The sequence below is a fragment of the Accipiter gentilis genome, chromosome 28 (assembly GCF_929443795.1).
Source record: "Accipiter gentilis chromosome 28, bAccGen1.1, whole genome shotgun sequence".
NCBI classification, from domain to species: Eukaryota; Metazoa; Chordata; class Aves; order Accipitriformes; family Accipitridae; genus Astur; species Astur gentilis.
The window spans coordinates 18,062,055-18,083,698 of NC_064907.1; the positions used below are offsets into that span (position 1 = coordinate 18,062,055).

A 21,644-nucleotide genomic window follows, 5' to 3' on the forward strand; every position below is an offset into this window, starting at 1 on the left:
ACACGGGGGCTGGTGCTCGCTGTGCCGCAGGCTGCCCAGCAGCTCGGAGGAATCGCTGGATGCGGCCGTGCCTGTAGCTATTTCTTCGCTGCAGTGATCCGCACCGTGCCGGTGCCGTAACTGCTGTCCAGCCCCTTGTCCCATGCAGCAGCGAAGGCTCCTGCAGCCTCTCCGTATGCTGAAAGGTTCGAATTCACTGCATTCGACTGTAAAATTGTATTTCTTGTGCTTTGCTGAAGCCTTTTCCTTCTTGCATCTCCAGGGGCTGTTCAATCCCTCTTCCCCCCCACCCTCACACCCCAGCCCCGTAATACCTGTCTTAAAATTACACCTCCAAACCAACAGTGTTCTGCTGTAGCCGGGGGGGGGCTGGGGGCCGTGCCAGCCCACGGTGGGGGGAGCATCCCCTCCTCCGTGGGTTCCCCCCCCCCCCACCCGCGGCAGTGGCTGTCGGGTGGCGGCAGAGGGCGACACAGACCCCGGCCGGGCGCTGCTCTACCAAAAACTTTTATTAGAGAAGAAGGGCAGAGCCCCCCCCCCCCGCGTCGCTGTCCCCCCACCCCTCCCCTGCCAACCTACGGTCAGGTCCGGCTCTAGGGACCCCCCTCCCCACTCCAGTTTTCCCTGGGTTTGCTCCTGGCTGGGTTGCATTTCCCTTTTGCATCCCCCTGCCCTGGGGTCTGGGCACCCCCCCACCCATCACTTTGCAGATGTGACACCCCCCCACCCCACCCCTAGCTGTGGGGCAGAGACATTTTGCACCGTTTCTGCTCGAAACGGGGCGGATTCAGAGCGCAGCATCACTTGATGCTCGGCACGGGAACCGCAGCGCTTTCCTCACCCTCTCCCCATGCCTCAAAAAATGGGATGTGAATGCTTTTACCCTCCCCCGGGGCGGGGCTACTGGGCTCCTAAGGCACAAAATGAATGGCCAGCAGCAGCCACAGGAGTGGTCCCATCCTCCTGCCACAAAGGCAAGGAGCCTGGGCCGGATCCGGACCTGGGGTGTGCTGGGCCAACACGGCTGCATGATGGTGCAGCGTCGAGCTGGGGTCTGGGATCGGCCAGCAGCACCCAGCCCGCTCCCCAATTTTCCCCTCCTTGCTCCACCACAAACCCCTTTTTAAGGCAAAGCCTGGCTGCAGGGGGGGCAGAGACAACAAGCTGACTGGGGGGGGGGGAGGGAAGCCCTGCTGTGCCCCCCACCCTGGCCCCAGGCAATACCTTGTCCTGGCAGGAGGGCAGAGCCATGGGGGCAAAGGGAGCAGCCAGCAGCTAAAGCCCCCCACCCCGAGTCCATCCCTGGGAGGGAGGAGGTGGGGAGCAGCCCCCAGTTGTGGGAGCCTGGGGGGGGGGATCCCCAGCCCCTTCCCCATCACCGGCATCTGCTCAGTCGTCGGCCACGATGGACAAAGCCCGCAGCTCGCTCAGCTTGGCATCGTTCTCCCGTTCCCGCTGCTCATCGCTTAAGCCAGGCCGGTCGATCTGTGCCGTCAGGTCCCCGAAGATCTTGTGCATCTCCGTGTAGTAGACGATCTGTTGGGGGGGGGGGGTGGACGAGATAAAGATGGGGGCGAGTGGGGCAGGATATTGGGGGTCTCCTTCCCCACCCCACCATGGGAGCCAAGAGGTGAGACGCTCCCAAGCCAGCCCCTCTCCTTAGCATTTCTGTTTCTAAAATAGCTTCCTCCCATGTGTTAATACCACCCCCTTAGATTATTACAACTCAACACATTTTAATAACACGCTGCCCTTCTCTGCTCGCTTCCCATCTGGGGAGCTGCGCACACAGGGCTGCTGCCGGCACCCGGCGCTGCCGCGCAGCCGCCGACCCTGTGCCACAGCCGGACTGTGCCCTGCTTGTCACCGGTGTCACCGGCACCGGGACGAGCCACCCGCCTGCACTGCTTGGTCCTTCAACAGGTCCCTGCTCCCTGGGCAGGGACACGGCGAGCGTGGCGAGCATCACGCCTGGCAGCACCATACCCTGCATAAAGCTGGGGGGGGGGTGGGTGGTGGTGGTGTTTTAATAATGTGCTAATTAGCACCGCCAATTAACTCTGGCAACGAGCAGCGCTTCCCGGAGTGGGAGCCAGTGGGTCAAGCGCAGGCAGATGGCACCGGGCTGCCTGCTCGGGCGCAGAAGAGAGAGCCGCGGTGCCCGGCGGGTGCTGGCAGCGAGCCCTGCCTGCGGACAGGGTGGCAGAGTCAGGCCCCCCGGCTCAGAGGGGTGCTGTGCCCCACGGGAGGAGGGCGATGGGGATGCCTGGCCTGGGTATCCCCCCATTTCTGATGGGGAGGGAAGCACTGGCCCGCCGGGCTGGATGATGCCAGCGTTGCCCCCATTTCGCAGAGGGGCACAAGCGAGGCTCTGTGGGCACCTGGGACTGGCCCCGGCATCTCCGGCAGCGCCGGTGCGGAGACACGCACAGTCTCCATGGAGACCGGTTCCCCTAATCTTGCTCAAAAATGTTGCTTATTTTGGGTAGGGCCGAGGGGAGCTGCTGGGGACCCACATGCCTTTGCCAGCCGCCTGCATTCCCCCTGCCTTCCCCTGGGTCCAGCGGGGTGCAGCGGGGGCTGCTCCAGGGCCAGGTCTCCCCACGCAGTGGGCGCTGGGTGATTCAGCATCAATGCTCATTTACACAGTGACTAATGAACCCCGCTTCACAGCGGCAGGGCCAAGCAGGCAGGCATGCGGGCATAAACCCTCCCCTTAGCCCCTCTCCGCTCCATTGCAGCCCCCTCCACCAAACCTTGGCCCTGCAGCCAGGTCACCCCAAAGCATCCTCCCCGCCGGCTGCAGCCCCCGTCCCATGCAAGCAAGAGATGCTGCCCCGAGCTGAGCATGCCAAAAACACCCCCCCACCACCACCACAATCCCTTGGCGATGCCATGGGTGAGCACGGTCCCTGGATGGAGAATTGTGAAGCCGGGCACCAGAGCAGCCCTGCGTGTCCCTCGTCCCCAACCCCGGGGTCAGACGGGCTCGGTTCATTCACATACGGCCAAGCGGCGCTGCCAATTCTGGCACAGAAAAGGCGCCGGCGTTGTTGAAACGAATTTCCCCGGGGTGGCAGGGCCGGAGGCAGCTGTGTGCAGCCGGGGGAGCTGCTGCCCGCCCCCCTTCCCAAGGATTGCCCCCCCACCCCCCAAGCCCCTGGGCATGCCAGCATCCACAGCAGCATCTCCTCTGTATTGAACGAGCAAGGCAGAGCAAATATTTCGGTCGCTGCCCCCCCACCGCCCACATGCCGCAGCCATTGAGCCTTTCCTGCGGGAGACCATGGGTCCCCAGGGCCCAGCGGCTCTCCTTGGGGATGCTCTTCTCCCCCAGTAGGACCCAGTGCCTAACCAGCAGGCAGTCATCTGGGGTGTTAGCGTGCATCGCCATCCAAGTCTCCTGTGCTTTATCAACAAGATCCCACAGGCATTGATCCCCCGATGCTTTTCTCCCATTGAAATACGGGTGAAGAGCATCACTGCCTCTATAGGGGGGGGGGTCCCTGGGGAGGGGATGCACCCCAGACCGATGAGGATTGACAGCTCCAGCAGCGGGGACCCACAGTCACCGTCGCGGTACCCACTGCCGGCAGCCCCGCGCCTGCCTGCAGCCCAGTACTTTTCCAGCTATGGATACCATATGCTCCGTCCCCATCCCATCAAATCCCATCTCCAACTCGCCTTTGAGACCGAGCCAACGGCCCCGAGTCCACCTGTCTTGAACTAATTCTGTTTCGGGACACCGTGTTCTCCTGATTTTCTATAGATCGCGTTTACAATGCCACAGCCGGGCAGCAGCGGTTTGTGTTTATATCAGCCCTACACAAAACAAAAGCCCAGGGTTGCTGCCAGAGCTGGATGGCAGCAGCCCATAGCCCTGCCCCATGGACAGTCCTGCCTCATAAGCCCCATCTTTCTCCCCATTTCATTAAAGACAGAGGAGTATCATGTTTTCTAGCTGGAAAACAAAGTGTAAGGCGGGAAGGAAGTGTTGTTCACACACTCGCCCCAGTGATAGAGCTCCAAATCTCCCCCTTTCATCTTCATGTGGCCACTTCAAAGTCCCCAGCCAGGGAAATATTTGCCTCCGTTGGCTTGGCCCAGGCACGTGGGTGGACAGAAGTATTTGGTGTTGAATGTTACAGCCCCTGCGAGCTCGGGGCATGTCATGCCGGCAGGAGACACCCGGCACCGGGGCCCACGGCCAAACTGTGCCATGGGAACCCAGCCACCCGGTGAGAAGGTCTTGGAGGGTCTCGTTGGGTCAAAGCCATAAAGCTGCTGCTCCAGAGCTGGTTTGAAGCGGGGTCTTTCCCTCTGCCATGGCACAGCTTGTTCCCAGCAAGTCAGTGGGTCCGTTCACAGCTCATCGTCGCGCTGGCCGGTGCCACTTGTCACACGCTTGTCTCACTTTAACACCGCCCCCCCCCAGCTTTCTCCCGGGCCAAAATAAAAGGGAAAAAACTACATGATTTTGCACCCAGGTCCACCTTTGAATGGTGGGTTTGGCCTGGGGACAAGGAACCCCAGAGTCACAGCCCCCGGCATGGTGCCAGCCACCGTCCGCCCGCAGCCAAAGGCAGAGCCGACACCAGCCTCCCAGTCCCCATTTGCCCCTTTCCCTGAGGGATGCGCGCTCAAGCCCCATCAGCCAACCATCGCTCCTAGAGGTACCCGCAGAAGAGGCTGAAAAATAGAAATTCCACTGAGTAACAGGAACACCCCCCCCCCCCCAGATGCTAAATAAGCTCATTGAGACATGGAAGGAGAGAGAACCTGGGAAGCAGCAGCAGGATGAATGGGGCTGGCCGGGGGCAGCAGCACAGCCCCATCCCTGTTCACATGCCTCCCATCGCCAGCTCAGACCTGGGATGTTGGGATGGGGATGCTCATGGCATCACTGCAGCAGCCTCCCCCCCGGGCTGCCCTCCCCTGCCCAGGTCCCTGCAGGTGAGCAGCCACTGCAGTGAGTCAGGGCTCCTGGGTGCTATTCCTGGCTCGCCACTGACTCATTAAGTTACCTTGGGCAAGTCACTTCCCTTTTCTTTTTTATTTCAGCCACCTGGAATGGGGGAAACGCTGCGCAGCCCCCCCGGCAAGAGCTCCTGAATGGGGAGGGGGCAGACGGCCTGAGCCCAGCCTCGGCACAAAGGAGGCAACCGGGGAGTGCCGAGCTCTCCTCCCGGCAGTGGAGATGCCGTCGTGCCGGTGCATCCCTCCCAGGGGGGTGGAAGGATGCAGCCAGCGCTGGGGAAGAGGGATGCGGCTCCCATCTAGGTCGGCGGGGAGGGCGGGATGTGACATGCTTTAGCATCCATCTGGGACCAGCTTTAGTCTAGCCTACAGGAGCTGCATCAGCTTTGTTATGACGCTGCCTCTTGGGTATCAAAAACGCGATTTCGCTCGCCTTTCCTAACAAAAATCCTCACCTGAAGAGAGGCAGGGCAGACAGCCAAGAAACAAAACAGAGGATTCCCAAGGAAGAAGAGGGTAGGAATGGAGAGTCTTGCAAACAAACGGCCCCGGCAACAGCACCCTGCACCTCCCGGTGCCCTGAGCCCATCGCTCCCCCCCGAGCTCCCGACGAGCCGAGGCAGGAGCCAGCTGGCAGCCGGGAGCCAGCACGAGCGGAGCGAGGGACATCATGGCCAAGGACAGAGGGGCAAAGCTGCTCTCTAAGGAAACTGCCAGCGGATCACAAACACCCAGACAGGGCAGGTGACATTTGGGTTTCAAGGTCTCGTCCAAACAACCCACCCACAGCGAGCGGCCGGAGAGGGTTTGCAGGGGGGAAGGGCCAGCGAGACTTTGCGGTGGCTCCAGGGAGTCTGGTTATTTCGGCTGCGATGGCTGGGAACAGGGAGCCCCGCGCGCCCGATTGCTAAGGGAACAGCAAGAACAGCATCCCCAGCACCCACCGAGGCGGCGGCAGGGTGCATCAGCACCATCTGGTAGGTGAATCAGCCTGCAGACAACTTGCTGGCAGCTCTGTGGAGAGGCCCCCCCAAGTCGGAGGTGAGATGAAACACGTGCTCTTTGCACCTCCTTGCAGCCACCCCACCGCACCTGTGTCACTGCAGCAATTCCCTTCCAAAAAAATACCGTAGGAAAACGCCCACGCAAGGAGCAGCACGTGGTTTCGCCCACCTCCTGGCGCTGGACCACCCCGCGATCCAGGGCACGACGTATGCCCGAGATGCCAGAAGTTCAAAGCTAGATTAGATCCCGCTAACGTTCCTCTCCAGCCTAAAGAAAAGGGCGAGAGGAGAAGGAAGACGGAGGAGGAGCAGCAGCAAGTCACAGAAGGAAGCTGGAGGATGGAAATTAAAGCAGGCTGTGGTTTATTTAGGCCACCCCTTCCTGCAAATCCTTGGTGTGGAGATTACACAGCAGCCGCCTCTATCTCTGCCAGCACACACCGGTTCTGTTACCAAGAGCTAGAAGAGACCCTTAAGATGAGCCCTGAGCATCTCATAATCTCAAACGAGATCCAACCCTGAGCTCATGACTACAAATGCAAAGCGACGACATACCCAGATAAATAAAGCCATCAAATGCCAGCGGCTAATGTATAACCAGGGCTTGAACCGCATTACACAGGCAACCTCGTGGCACCGGACATCATGTATGTACCCGGAGTGTCCCTGATATGAGGCAGACCCATATAAACCAGCGAAAACTCATCTCCAGCTGTCCTTTCTATCCGACAGCCACCACCACATCACCGCAGGTACTGGCAGATGCCAACGTGCTCTTCTGCCAGGACAAGGTCCGATGGTTACCTGCCCAGTGTCCCACCACTGCTCCCCATGCCCTCTCGCCACTTGGTAATTAAATTGCTGGAGGTACTGTGTGTTACCTGTGTATAATATTCAGCTCAAGAAGGTGCCTTTGCCCAAATTGCCATTCACACCCAGGTGGGACCCTGGATGCTCTGCAGCGAGGATGCCCACCAAAGGGACTCCTGGCAGTGCCTGATAGACGGGGGACAGCATCTCACCTGCGCCCGGACCAGCGACTCAAAGCTGGGTTTGAAGTAATCGATGCGGCTGCTATAAAACTTGGGCATTTCCTCCAGGAGCTGCTTGTTTTTGGCTTCAAAGTCCTCCTTCACCGGCCTCAGCTCTTCGCGGGCCTGGGAAAGGAGAGAGGGTGGGGAGTCAGACATCTGGGAAAATGCCCTTCCCTTGGGCAGACCTGCACAGAGGCCACCCCAGGCCAGTGGACTGCTCTGCTTTAACCTGAGGACAACCAGCAACCAGCTAACGGGGACCCATACGACCATCCACTGGAACCTGGTGGGACCCATGCGACCAGCTAACGGAGCCTGGTGGGACCCAAGCTCTGACCCTGGACCATGGGGAAAACCATGGGACACCTAGAGAGGCTGCTGCAGAGATCATGAGCCAGCTGGTCTTCTCCCCTTCAGAAAAACGGGGGCAAAAATCAGCCCCAAAGCTCAGTCAGGCTGGAGGACATCCCCAGCCACGTCCATGTCCCCTCGCGCTGCGATTCCCGAGAGCATCGCCACAGGATCCTGCCCCCACCGTCATTTTCGCCCGTGACCTTCAGCTCAGCGCGTCCAACTGGCTTCTTTAAACAGAAGCGTGGGGAGAAAGGGAAATGTCTCTGAGATGGTGTGGAAAAGGGCAGGAGGGGGTGGGCTGTGAAATATTAGACCGGTTCAAGTCTGCCACTTAATCCGGGTGCCATTCCGACGGGAGGGGGATGCGGGAGAAAGCCGGCAAGCCGAGCCCAGCCACGGCGCCGGTCCCGCTCCCTGGGACAGCACGCCGGAGGGATGGTATGGACAAAGCCTTAAATCATATCAGGCTTAAGTAGGTCTGAGAGGCAAATGAGCAAATTCATTGTCTGCCATGATACAAGGAGCATTTAAACTCCCGGGGTGGAGTTCACATGGGGCAACAAACAGGAGAAGACTTTGAGCAAACAGCTCTGAAGGGAAGATGCAAATTTGCAGCTCAATAAAAATACCTGGATGAGATTACGCTATTTTTCCATCAAATCTGTGGACCTCTCAGATGCCCTGGGTTCGGGATTGCTTAAGGTTCCTGCAGGCATTTAAGCTCACGCAGTGGTTAGTTAAGATCTTTTTTTTGGGGGGAATTAGATCACACAGAAGTTCATTAAGGGAAAAAAATTAAATAACTAAAACCTGCTTAATCACCAGGACAAAAGCATTCACATTTTTCCAGCCCCAGCTTTAGTCACCGAGGCTAAGCGAAGTAAGCTGCTTACTATTAAATCGGAGGTCTCTTTTGTTAAGGCTGATAGGGCTATTCTTTAACACAAAACTTAATTTTTGTGCGGAAAGTCATCAGAAAATACATGTTCTTTGACGCCGAGAAAGTCAACTGTTTCTTCAAGGATCAAGTAATGTTCTGCAGGAGCGACAGATTTGGGGAGAAATGCTGGTGTAGATTTAATTTTTTAAAAAAAATCATGATTTCGCTAAAATTTGGGAGAGAGAAAAGAATCTGGCAAAGCTTCCTGTTAACCAATTACTGCAATTTTCCAAGACGAATTTTTGTAACAGGTGGCAAACATAAAGCCTCAAAACGCTCTGATCTTCCCCTTTTCCCATCCAGCTGCTTGCTCAGACACGGAGGTCGGGGGAAAGCCCCCGTGCTTCGACTTCAGCGCTGGCTGCTCCTCTGAGCATCCCCAGCTCCCGTGGCTTTTATTTTCTTTTCATTTATTTTTTTGGTTTTGGAAAACTGGCTCTTTCCCTTTGCTGAGCGCTCCAATTCACATTTCTGTTATCAAGCGCCCTACGTGGCAATTTTACAACGATAAAAGACATCCTTCCAAAATGTTTTCTTTCACGGGGGCTTGGCATGGATGTCAAACGCCAAGAGAAAAGCTCTTCTCGAGTTTTCCCAGTGACCCTGCTTGGGTTTTGGGTCTGTGAGCATCACGGTACCTGGTGCAGCTTGGCAAGGACGGGGCCGGTCCTCTCCTTCTCCTCATATTTCTCCACCTTGGACTGCAGGCGCTTGTAGTCCTGCAGTGTTTGCTCCCGTCTCTTCACTGCCATGTTCAGGCTGGGAAACACACTGCTGAACCTGGTGAAAGGATGGGAATGGGTTTTGGGTGGGATATCTTGGTCGGATGCATCATCCAAGGCAATCTCCCCAGCTGAAAGTCCCCAAATAATTCAGGATTCAGACCAAAAATACCCAGGGGTTTAAACAAAGCCCATTCCAAACATAAAAGCTTTCATTGCAGTCTTCCAGGAGACTGGAAGAAAGGATCAAGTTATATATAAAGATTTGCAACGCCTTGCCAGGGTACAATGTTTGAGAAGAGAGCTAGAAGCACATGCTTGGGGATTTTTGTGAAGGTCAATTCATGTGTCGAAGGGTGTGTTTTTAAATAATAATAATAAAAATCGAGCCAATTTTGCAAAGCCTGGTAAAAGTACTTTGAAGGTCCCAACCTGCTTCTGACTTCTCCTGCCAGCCCTTATGCTTTTACCATTAGTTCTTTATTTTTAACAGTTTTCCTCCTCTCTTCCAGCTGCTGTATTCAAGAACATGGAGAGCTGCCTTATCTGGGACGGGGGACGGAAGCTGCTGCTGCAGAAAACAAAGCTGTTAACTCCACCGAGCAAACCAAAGAGAGAAAAATAAACAACTTTTCCCCCATACAGAGTTAGCTAATGTGTTATTTCCCCACATTTGGAAAGGGAATGAGCAGGCAGAGGACCTGAATCAAAAGTCCAGGAAAAAATAAACATGAAGTGCAAAATAAATCTGAACCATAGCAAACTTTGCTTTTTCGGGCAATTTCTGGGGTTGCAAACCCCAGCCTGCTGTACAGCAAGGCTTGCCCAGCTGAAGAGGAGCTCTGTACCCCACACAGAAGGATTAACAGCAGCCAACAATTAGCCAGGCTACAGGAAGATTCATATTATTAAAATGTGTTACAAATTGAGGAAACATGAACATCTGACGGGAAAGACAAGAGAGAATATTTTTGAACACGACAGAAGAGGGAAAGCCAGAAACTGGAGCATTGCTCTTGTCTCCCAAATTTCAGTAAATCAAATTATACTGGTGGGGACTGCACCGGTGCTGGGCTATAGGTTCATATGAAATGGGTCACACTACCTCCAGATATATTAATTTAACCTCCATAAATTACAGGGTCATTCTGGGGGGCCAAGGTCAGGAACCGGTCGTGAAAAATGTGTCTGAACAGCCTGGTGATGATTTTCACTTCCGAGAGGCAAGCAAACAGCTTTCCCATCTCTTTAAATTGAAAAAAAAAAACCCTCTTATAATCCAGGCTGGGGGGCACATTAGCAAAAAGAAAAACACAAATCTCACTTTACGACTGTAATTTGCTTTAGATGTAATCAGATGCAGGGCTAATACAGAGACATTCGGGTTCAAACAAAACCACGGGCGTTCGCAGCCCTGCACAGCCGCTCCATCCCCTATTAAAACCTCATTTTCCGCTGCCGTGCTCGCCCCGGAGGGTGCTAATGTGCCGGACCAGCGGGTGTAGAGGCAAAGCTTTTGTCCCTGAGCCTTACCCGTTTGCAAAGGGCAAATGCCATAAGCGAGGGGGAAGGGGAAATATTTGTGTTCAAGCATTTGTGTTCAAGCATTTGTGTTCAAGCATCCCTCGCTGAGATGGTGAACCGGGGATGTGTTCTTGCAATCCTGCTGGCCGAGGATAACCAGGACCGGTGCGTGCACGGCTCTCATCTGCTCACCACCCTGATATTCTCCCTCTTGACCGAGACTATCGCGAGAGACTATCGCAGCTGGGGCCGCGGCATGAGAAGCAACCTGCAAAAGTCATCAGGGAGCTCGCCCAGCGTCACCCTGCCGCCCAGCTGCCCGCGCGCGGATCAGATGCTGCTGCCCTGACATTGCTTTTTATGGTAACCTTCACACGCGGCTCCCCATTATATTTAAATGCCGCGGTGCCTTACACGTCCTGGCTGCGCCGGGCTCCAAGCGTGGATTCACCATCTCCTGGGCTCTGGGCTGCTGCTAAAATACCTCCTCCCTCTACATAAGGTCCAAAAATACGCCGTGAGAAGGCTAGGGAAATAGGGATGGGCAGTGAGGACCTCAAGGAGAAAGGGAAGGGGGTACCCAGGTTGGGAGGTCTCCTCCGTATAAAAGCACAGACGTTCTTTGCCGACGGCGCACACTTAATGTCAGCAGCTTGCGGTTGCAGCTTCTGCAGACATTTCTCCCAATTATTAATGAGCTGGCAATGGAAAGGAAGGATCCCGTCAGGCCAGCGGCTCTCGGCTTTATTTTCGTGTTATATCCCTGATGGGGGCAGGTTTGGTAATGACACGCAGCCTCTTGCCTCTCTGCATCGCACCCAAAAGCAGGGCAGGAGCAAGTTGCAGCTCACTAAGGACTATAGGGGCTGCTCCTCCGCAACACGCTGCTCCTCCGCCGTGTGCCTCCGGGCCTGGGAAACATCGGAGGAGATGGCCCGGGGCTGGGAAATCCTCCCTTCTCTGGTCTGCAGGGAGGCTGCGCACCAAACGCTGAGCCGTGGCCGTCCCCTCCGGGGCTGCCAAGCCACCAGCGTGGCCTGGATGTGGCCGTCATTGCCCGCGCATCCATCAACTCTTGGAAAACGCTTATCAAGAAGATGCCTCAAAAATGCTGGTACCCAACACTAGTTTTTCAATGTTTTTTTTCTGATGGCCCAGCTTTTTAGCCCTTTCTCTTCCACACTCTCTCATGCTCGGCACTTCCATGGTGCTCGTGCATTAGAAGAGCCATGAGACACCAGAGAATTAGCACGCAGCCATTTACATCTTACAAACTCGCTACCGCAGGGGAAGAGTGAACCCTTTAGCTCAGAAATGCAGCAAGTGAGAACACAGAAGACGATCAGCGACACAGTTTCCATTTACTTTGAAGTTAAATCTGGTTTCAAAAAGGAATAAGGCTTGATTTTTATTTCCCCCCCCCCCCTTTTTGTTCCTAGTATCAACTTAGTGTGATTTTGCAGCCCATAATGGAAGGACACTGTACTCCAGCAGCACTTTAAAAAAATATCTACAGCGCTGGATCTGAAGAGGCTGTTACTGTGTAGGCACAGCAACTACTGTCTCACAAGGACTTTTAATGCATAGATTATACGCTGCATTTCAGAGAGAGGGAGGGGCGGCTCAGCTCCACAAGCTGCCATTAGCACAATGCACCAAACTGGCTCCCCGGATCCGCAGCCATGCTGGGCACTGCCGCCCGGCTCTGGGTGTCCCGAGCTCCAGCCTGGGTGCTGGAAAACATCAGCGTTAAGCGATGGGTTGCTGAGGGATGCGCGCGAGGGGCTCGAACCACCCCCCCGAGATGCTCGAGGGGTTTTAAGGGCTGTGAGCAGCAAAGTTGAAACCCACTTGAGTTTCTGCTGAGCAGCCGCAGCCGAGAAGCGAAGCGGCGTGGGGATTTCTAAGAAGTTGCTTGCAAAACCCCACGTGGCAGCTGAGGTTGTCTCAGTGCAATGGTCCTTCACCGCCAGCACCAGCAGAAAGGACCGGGCCAGCCGTGGCTCCTCCAGACCCCACCAGTGTGCCGACCGAGCTCTTCCCGTGCCGACCGAGCTCTCCCTGTGAGTCACCTGGTTTAATTTTCATGCAGGATTAGCTTAGCTCAAGCAGGGAAGGATGCTCCTTCCTTGGACTGATCTGGATTGAGGCGAAGCTGCCTCTGGCTCCTGAAGGAATTACTCCGTATGAATTCCATATTAACCCAGCAGCTCTGAAATTCCCCTGGAGTTCAGAGAGAAGAGGGTTTCTTGCCCACATTGAAGTCCTGCCCGTTTTTTACTCCCTGTGTGTACAGAAATACGATCTCAAGCCAAGTGCCAGGGGTGGTAAACACCCGTGAAGGGTGATAGGGGCTCCCGCCACTGCCAAGTTATTCCGATGACTTAATAAACTGCTGCATTTCACGTCACCCCAGTGTCTTCACAAATATCTCATGCATGTTATTTACAAATGCTCCCTGTGGAAAGCCTGGCAGAAAGGCCATCTACAGAGCCTCCCGAAGCTGCTGCCATCCACAAACACATCCCTCACTCTCCCAGGCCCTGCAAGAACAACCCTACGAGGATCTCAAATGTGTTCCAAAGCCTTTGGCTAAGTATCACAAACCCTCCTGCCAGCGGACAAGGGACAAGGACCTTCCTTAGTGCCATGGGTGGTGAGCAACATCCGAACGGTACTAGCCACTCTGGAAATGAAGTCTGAACAACTACACCCAAAATTTTAGCATTTTAGCAGGACCAGGGAAGCCTCGCAAGCAAACCCTGGTTGTTTCACCCATCCATGCCCCCTGCACGTGGAGCAAGGGCAACGATTCCTCCTGCTGCAAAGTGCTCCGAGAAGCACAGATGAAAAGCCCTATAGCAGATGTGGGTATTTATTGATAAGCCCAGCACCATCCTCCTTCGTACGCTCCACCCAGACCCTGCTTTTGTAGGGGATGAGAGGGTCTGACAGCCGTAACCACTCACAAATCCCCAGGACCGCCCTCTGTTACTCGATACTTTCTTTTTTAATACAAAGCAAAGAAAATTGAAGCCGACTTAAAGAAAATTTGGTGGGTACGGTGCTAAAAGCACAGAGCAGGAGTGAAGGTAAAACAGCAGCACAGGGCATTAGAGCCCCCGCCACAAAAGCAGCTTGCAGAATAAGCCGCCGTTGTTCCCTGTCACTTTTTAGGCAAGGCTGCTGAGAGGGGATTACAGTACAGGCAGCTTAAGAGGAGCAGGTGAGGGGAGATACGCAGGGATAACTAAAAGAAAATACAAATTACTGTCTCCCCGCTGCTGTGGGGGGAGAGGGGGAACGTACCAGTGAACTCCTCTTAGGATGACAGTTTAGCCTTGGAAAAAAAATATAAATCACCCGATTCTCTGAATTATAAATCACGTTGCCACCTCGTCTCCACGCCAGCCTCCCATCAGCTTCCCGTAATTAAAGGACAGGGCTGGATAGACACTGCCACGGAAGATAAAAGTGCCACCAGGATTCCCATCACTGCCAGATTCGTTCGTTAGTCAGCCCAGCTGACAAGTCTGGTGCTTGAAAATTGAAAACTTCTCTCCCTCTCTGGTGGAAGGCTGCCGGCAAGCCCAGCGAGCGGCTCGTTGCGGGGATGCTCGAGGAGCGGGACCATCCTGTCACCTCCCCGCCTGCAGCAAGGTCCCCGACCAGCCCGTCTTCTCCTCTTCCTCTCCGTCCCCGCCGCCCGCCCCAATGCATCCCCTCTGCTCGCCCTGCGCCTTCCTCCAGCCCCCATTTGTAGTGTCAGCAATGAGAAAGAGGTTCTAGGGCTTTGGCGCAGGGAAAAATAATGGTAAAATCTTTATTTCTCCCCATTCGTCAGCGTCTCAACCACTTGTTGGCAGCCCTGTGAGCTGGACCGGGCTGGCATGCACGTGCGCTCTTCCCTATGGCATTATTTTAGGGACAACGGCTTGGATAACGAAAGCCAAAGGAAGCGGACGGGATCTACGGCTGGCACCGGAGAGGAGAAAAAGGAATACCAGAGCTGGGGAGCATCAGATGCAAAAGAAAGCGACGGTGGATGAGACGAGGAGGAAGTTTGGAGAGGCACAAGGATGGCTCAGCGCGAGGCCGAAGCATCTGGGCTATGTTGGGGGATGCCTGCCATTCCTCAGCCCGTGCCCACACGTCCGTCGTGGGCCCATCCACCCACCAGGAAGGGGGAAATTAAAACCAGCCCTTCCGACTAGAGCGAAAAGGAACAGAAACGAAGATGACGGTACAAAAAAGCAGCGAGCTGGGGATTAGGCTGAGCGCCCCGCGCGCGGCGGGAGGGGGCCAGGCAGCCATGTGGCTAGCTTTGTGCACGAAATCCTCATTAGGGGCTCGTTAAGGACATGAAAGCGGCTTTTCCTGCTTCCGGTCCCCGGCACCCCTGGGGCTGCTCATGGCCGGTTATCTGCTTCGGCTGCCGGGGAGGAAATCCAGCTCGGGAGTTCATGTTAATGGCAGGGTTATGGGAAGAAGAAGAAAAAGAAGAAGAAGAAAAAGAAGAAGAAGAAGAAAAAGAAGAAGAAAAAGAAGAAGAAAAAGAAAAAGAAGAAGAAAAAGAAGAAGAAAAAGAAGAAAAAGAAGAAGAAAAAGAAGAAGAAGAAGAAGAAGAAGAAGAAGAAAAAGAAGAAGAAAAAGAAGAAGAAAAAGAAGAAAAAGAAGAAGAAAAAGAAGAAGAAGAAGAAAAAGAAGAAGAAGAAAAAGAAGAAGAAGAAAAAGAAGAAGAAGAAAAAGAAGAAGAAAAAGAGGAAGAAGAAAAAGAAGAAGAAGAAGAAAAAGAAAAAGAAGAAAAAGAAGAAGAAGAAGAAAAAGAAGAAGAAGAAAAAGAAGAAGAAGAGCCCCTGCTCCGTGGATGCCAAGCACCGGTTGCTATCACCAGCAGATATTTGCTGACATACAACCCTGATTGATTGATTTTATGCATCAATCTGCTGCGAACGGCTCCTGGATCGCACCTCTGGGACCTGCCGCTGTGCTGACACCCAAGCCCCGGCTGATGGCACCTGCTGTGTCACCCCTGCCAAAGCCTCTCCGGGTCCTGCAGCAGCCCCTCGGCTTCGGCTGCAGGAGCAGGACCACACTCCAAGCCGAGGGGATGGTACCGTGCCACCGTGACCAGGACACCCCGACGCTCAGAGAGGTTCAGACAGCTCGAGTTTGTTAACTGGAGACCCTGCGGCACTGAAAATCGGCTCCAAATGTGAAAGGCATTAAAGCCCGTGAATCTCCAAACCACCTGGCTTATTTAAGCTGCTTCCTTCCTTAAATACTGACACACAATATGTAATACTAAGATGACACTACACAGTCTATCGCCGCTCCGCGATCTAGCCAATACACCTCGCTGCTCACCCGAGCCCGAGTGAAGAACTGGAAGACTGAAGTAAAAACCAGCTGTTTTTCTCCCCCCTTGCCCCAAATCCTCCAATCTGGTGTGAATTTATGCAGGCATCTCCCAAAGAGGAGAGCAGATCCCTCCTGACCTTTCCCAGCCACCCCAGCTCCTTGCCCAACCCACATGTTGAAATATGCAACATTCTCGCTAGAGCTTTGCTCCTTCCCTTAAGTTAAATGAGTGATTCCCAGCCAAGGGCTTCTTGGGGCTCAAAAAGAAAAACTCTGAATAACCCTACTTCCCCAGAAGCAGAAGGATTTAAACAATACGAGCCTCCACCCCCCTCTAAATCTACTACTGCTTTCTTCTACGTGGTTTAACAAATTCTCCAATATTTGTCTGAAACCTACTATCCCTGGACAACTGAATGGAGATTTTACTGCACATGTGCCTCTGATTACAATATATTACCACTAATGATAATTGCCTGGATTATACTTATCTGTTTCTTTGGCTAATAAACTATAAAAGACCACCAGTGAAGATGTAATAAAGTGCAGCTGTTGTAGCAAAAGCCTTTTTCTAGGTCAAAGCAAGTTTGGGAGAGGCTAGGGAGGACTGTCTCTGCGAGGGGAAGCAATACCTAACTGGAAATAAGAAGAGCTCCTCAAGGCAGCTTTCATTAATCTGAAACTTTTATCCTAGAAATGTTGCTGGGGTTTATCTGCCAGCAGGACAAGGCGAGATGCAAGCTCTGCATTTCTCTCCTGCATCTCATTAGCCTCAAAATGGACCCTTGGGCTCCTTAGAAATGTTCCTGGCTGCACAACTCGGCCATGAACGTACCTACACTTGCGGAGAGTCAGAAAGAGGGAACGAAAGGAACATTTTTTGCTCGGCATGGAGATGCAGCCTCTCCGAGCATGAAACATAAGCTGTTTAAGAGCACACAGCAACTGTTTGCAGGTGCCAAAGGGCAGGAAGGGAAAAAATACCATATTCAAGTTCAATGGAAACGTAGGAAGTTGGAGAGAATTGCCAAGACTGGAAAGCCGCCAGGATGCTGAAGTAAACACAGGACTGGATTGATAACCAGCGAGTTGAGCGTTACACCTTAGGAGATGCATTCCCAGGCACTGTGCTGGTGCCAAGGAGGAATAAACTAACTGCCCCCATGTCCTGCAAGACTCTGTTATTTCCCCAATGTTTCCCCACAACAGGAATAATATAACGTGATCTTGCATAGCTGCCTCAAACCTAAAGCAACAGGAAAGGGTTCTTCCCCTTCTGTACTGTCTGTGCTACAGCACAGTATCTAGACCAGCAGCTGAACACTGCATAAATGCAGAATAAGATGCCGGTGACGTGGAAATGGCTTTATTGTCTTTAATTAACAGCCCCGTACACTGCCCAGGGTTTAAAACACAAGGCAAGGTTTGCAGGGAAAGGTATTATCTTTCATTTCATCAACTAACGCAACTTGGGGAAAAAACCCATAAAGATTTCAGAGACACAAGCCCTTCTTCCTTCCAATTTTAACAGAATGCTGGAAGAAAAAGTTAATGTATCTTTCATGAGGACAATCTAGATAATAAGCAACACAATTCCACAGCACAAGCCTGGGATTTTTTTTTTCTTTCTTTCTTCATTTTCCTTTTCCTTAAATAATCAATGATTTCTGGTCATGGATAGATGACCAAGGTAAAACTTGAGTCATCAAACATCATGCCCCAGATAAAAACACACTGTAACCTCATGCACTAAGTGGTATATGAGATTTTACTCTCGGATTTAGGCAGAAACAACAACTTAAAAAAAACAAACCACCCTGTGTCAAACCTAAACTAAAATTGTTATTCAGCAATTTGCAACACTTACTGTCATATTAAAGTAATTTTATTTTATTTTCGCTCGCTTGCTCTGTTCTTGTAACAAAATAGCAAATCTCAGGATTTCAGAAGACATTTGGTACAGCAACTGAAGCACTCCTTAAATGTTCGGGGGGTACAGCCTGTGACACTGGTAATGGCTGCTAACGCCAGTGGAAATTGTGCAGACAGAGGGGAACTGCACCAGATGAGACCTAGGTGACAAAATTGCCATGGTACCGAGGCATGACTGAGTACTGACGCACCGTACGGCACCAGTTAGCAAGGAATGGAGGAAAATATGGAAACCTGCTACTAGAACGATACTGTCAACAGCTCCGGCTCTCACTCTCGGATAAGAATTTCTTTCCAAGCCGTGCAACCTGCGGACGGGCACAGTTTGGAGCGAGGTCCAGCTCCGGCACGCTCCCTGCCACCTCTCCTCCCGGTGACAGGGTGGCTCTTGGCGTGACCCTGCAGTGGGCTCCCCTCCACGTGCACACCGTGCTGGCCCTTCAGACCACGCATGGTCTGAAGCTTTTCCTGCAGAGCTTTGCAAGACTTTCTCCAGGGTCTGAGACGTCCCATCCTGGATCAGTTACCAGCCCGGGATGGGTGATGCTGGGGTTTTTCTGTCTGTACTTCCCACCTGCTCACTGTCTAGCTACGATGGATCTGGAACGTCTCTTTCTTTCCTGCATGGATGTATTATTTATAAACACGAGAGAACTTTCACTAAAAGCAAGCTTCTACTTTTTTATTTAGAAAACTTCGAAAGGAAAGAAACTTCTGTTCAAACAACCAACCACTCACCACCCTGGGCTGGATGGCACCCTGGGCTGGATGGCACTGTCTGTGCCTGCTGCCCACAGGGGAGCTCCCCGGTCGATTTTTCTCCGTCCGCTGGAGCAAGGTGTTGGTAGTAACCAATGCATCAACGGAGAGAACTTGAATGCTTTCATGCATTCAGTATTACTCATCTCAGGTGTTCTTTAGAGTACAGCTGAAGACATCTGGCAGGCTAAGACACAAGCGGTCTTCACCCTTGCCACAGAATAAGAGTATGGACTCAGCTAAACCAGCCCACCTCTCCATGCCCCAGCTGTAAAGCAAGGAGGATGCCATTTTGTCACAGGGATGTGAACTATAACCTCTTTCGGAAGGGCTGATTTCTAACCTGACAACATCTCTTTTGATGATACACTTCCCTGAAGTACACGGTTATGACAAACACTCGATATGGCTCATAAGACAATGTTGGTACTTACTTTTTCAAAGGCTCTATGACTGTCTTTTGGATCTGATTCACCTGTTGAAAGCAAAAGAGATGATAATATGTCAGGCTTGTTGAAAAAGCCTGTTTGCACAACGACACATTTGCACGGTGCCTACCATGGAATGATGTGGGTTTCTGAGCACAACCACAATGCCCCTTAACCAAAAAATAGCAAACTTCTCCCATGTGCTCCGGATGAGCTGAAATCCCCAGTACGACCAGAGTCAGAAGAGGAGTAAGATTATAGAGAAAGTCGTATGGGAAGCATCTTGGAGATGATGACAAAAAGGGAAGGAGGATCTGTCTGGAAGGGCGAGATACCACCAGCACCCCCTGGTCTCCCCTTCTTCAGCCAAACCCATATTCACCTTCTCCTGGTTGAAAGAGTCCATCCTCTTCATCGCCGTGTCGAAGGCTGTGACCATCTCCAGAAAGCTGGGCTCCTGTTCACACAAGGGGTTAGACAACAGGTCCGAAGAGATTTTGACAGCTGACTTGGACATGGCTGTGAGCAACAGGAGCATGCAAAGGAAAGCAGAGAGGGTCAGGTCGCAGCGGCTGCCTGGTGGGACAGCCACACAACCCCTCATTGCCAGGGCTGGCACCTGCATCTGCAAAGGGTGACCATGGGCAAAAATCGGGGACCTCGGCCACCGAGGCGGGGTTTAGCACAACTTTCCAGGAGACATTCACTGCTGGTTGAGAGAAAAGAAAGGAAGAGTCACCAATTCATTCACGTAAACACCCAGAGAACTGTTTTTATATAAGTAAGTCTGAACCACTCCAATGTACAGCTTGTGATGTTGCCAGAAATAATACCAGACTAACAAAAGCACTGTTCTCTTAAAAAAATGTAGATGTGGTTTTTTTGTATGTCTTTTCTCGACAGACTATTAAGTGTCACTCTCAGTCTCACTACAGCTCTTCCACAATGAGAAAAATCACAGTCCATTAAGTCTTTCAAATGGCTTTACAAAAATATATATTTGAAGTGGATTTAGTGCTGGTGGAAAAGGACCAGACTGACAGGACTGGAAGACGAGGTTTCTCTTTTACTCTCAAAATAGGCACTACACAAGCAGCAGAGACGCAAGCTGGCTAAGCACTTTCCCTCAATGAGCCTAAATTTTCTGCCTGTGGAGACCAACCCCACAAGCCAGGGGAAAATGCAAAGGCTGAAGTCTTTTTCAGACCCTGAGACTGCCACCAAGAAATCCAGAAACACCAGGTCACACTCTGACAGGCTTCAGTTCCTGTCTTGCTGAGCACTTTTGCTTGTTTTCCATCAGACACATCTCTCTTCCTATCCAAACACGTGGTCTTCAAAGGGAAAATTAAATCAAGGACCACTACAAAAGAGCAAGAAAATAGCTAAGGTACAGAATGGAAAAAAAGATTAATAAAAAGGCAAGCATCAATATAAACGGGAATAAAGAAGAAAAAAAAAGTCATGGGTACTAAAAAAAAATGTTCTTTTTCGTCAGCACTGTTGCTGGAAGTTATTCCAGTTTAAGATCAGAAAGCCAGATGCTTGAGCCGTGCTACAGATGAGCTTTGGAAAGACTCCTACTGTACTCACTCAGATATTAAAAGTTAAAGTCATCTGAATAATGGGGCTTAAGATCATAAATCAAGGGGTTAAACATTCTGATTTAAAGGTTACACACAATTATATAGAGAGCTCAGAAGCTAAATAGCTGGGAAGCTCAACGCTGAACGAGACGCTAACTACGGAATAACAAAGCTACCGTATCCGTCTATTATCCAAACATTAAGGGTTTAGGCATTTAAACCTTTAAACAGATGGGATATAATCCATATGTGTGACCACATCTGAGGAAGGATTTGTGCCAAAATGGGATGGAGTTAAGAATGGCAGAACTCCTTCAGCTGGAAGAAAAATTAGTTTCCCTTCACAAGGAGAGGACTGAAAGTGTACTGTAGCAAGGGGAGCTGCTGCGAGCAGCGGGGTCATGCCAGGAGGCCAGAATCCGGGGTTTTTCAGGCACATTCAGCAAGACTTTGGGGCAGGCACTTCCCCTGCATCACCAACTTCACCTGTACGGCTCTGAAAAAGCAGCCACGGTGCGTTCCATGGTTCTCGAGGCAGCTTTGCGGACCCCGGCACATGCTGGGTCCCCACTGGTGCGCAGGGAGCCGGGACTTCGGGAGGGCACCCCCTGGTCCCACCTCCACGTGCCCGATGGTGAGCCCCCTCTTCCAACTCAACAGGCACACTGCTGACGTGGGAGAGGAGAGGAGAGCATCGCCTGCCCCTCGGGGTGGGCTTCAGGAGGGTCTGTACTGCACTTCGCTCATAAAGCATGAGGGATGCGACTCCAATTAAAGGCAGTGATTTTAGAGAGCCACTGCTTGTTTGGATCGTGATAGAAGTAGTGGAGAACAGCCAGGCACGCTCCAGAGAGCAAAACTGAGCCACGGTGATCCACCTGCACCTCAGTTCAAAAGGAGAGCTTTTGTCTCCCATTAAAGAACATCCTCCTATTCTTTAAGATCGTATTTTGTTTGGGAAGAGGGTGGAGAAGGGGGTTAGTGATCTTCTGCCACAGTACAGAGAGCACTGCTAATAACCCG

At 52.5% G+C, this 21,644-nt stretch overlaps 1 protein-coding gene across 5 annotated transcripts in view; it reads right to left on the minus strand.

Moving 5' to 3' along the window:
* Positions 1–735: 735 nt before the first annotated feature.
* BIN3 (bridging integrator 3) overlaps positions 736–21,644 on the minus strand; it is a 41,623-nt gene continuing 20,714 nt past the window's right edge. For 3 of the 5 annotated variants that reach the window (XM_049830666.1, XM_049830667.1, XM_049830665.1), the window contains 5 exons: positions 19,418–19,554; positions 19,042–19,082; positions 8,948–9,089; positions 7,004–7,138; positions 741–1,536 (listed from right to left, as the gene is read on the minus strand). In XM_049830666.1, the coding sequence (XP_049686623.1) occupies positions 1,390–1,536; positions 7,004–7,138; positions 8,948–9,089; positions 19,042–19,082; positions 19,418–19,554 (602 nt within the window). In that variant the 3' untranslated portion in view covers positions 741–1,389. Of the gene's footprint in view, positions 1,537–7,003; positions 7,139–8,947; positions 9,090–19,041; positions 19,083–19,417; positions 19,555–21,644 lie in introns of all 5 variants that reach the window. The other 2 variants (XM_049830668.1, XM_049830664.1) reach the window with 2 other exon arrangements.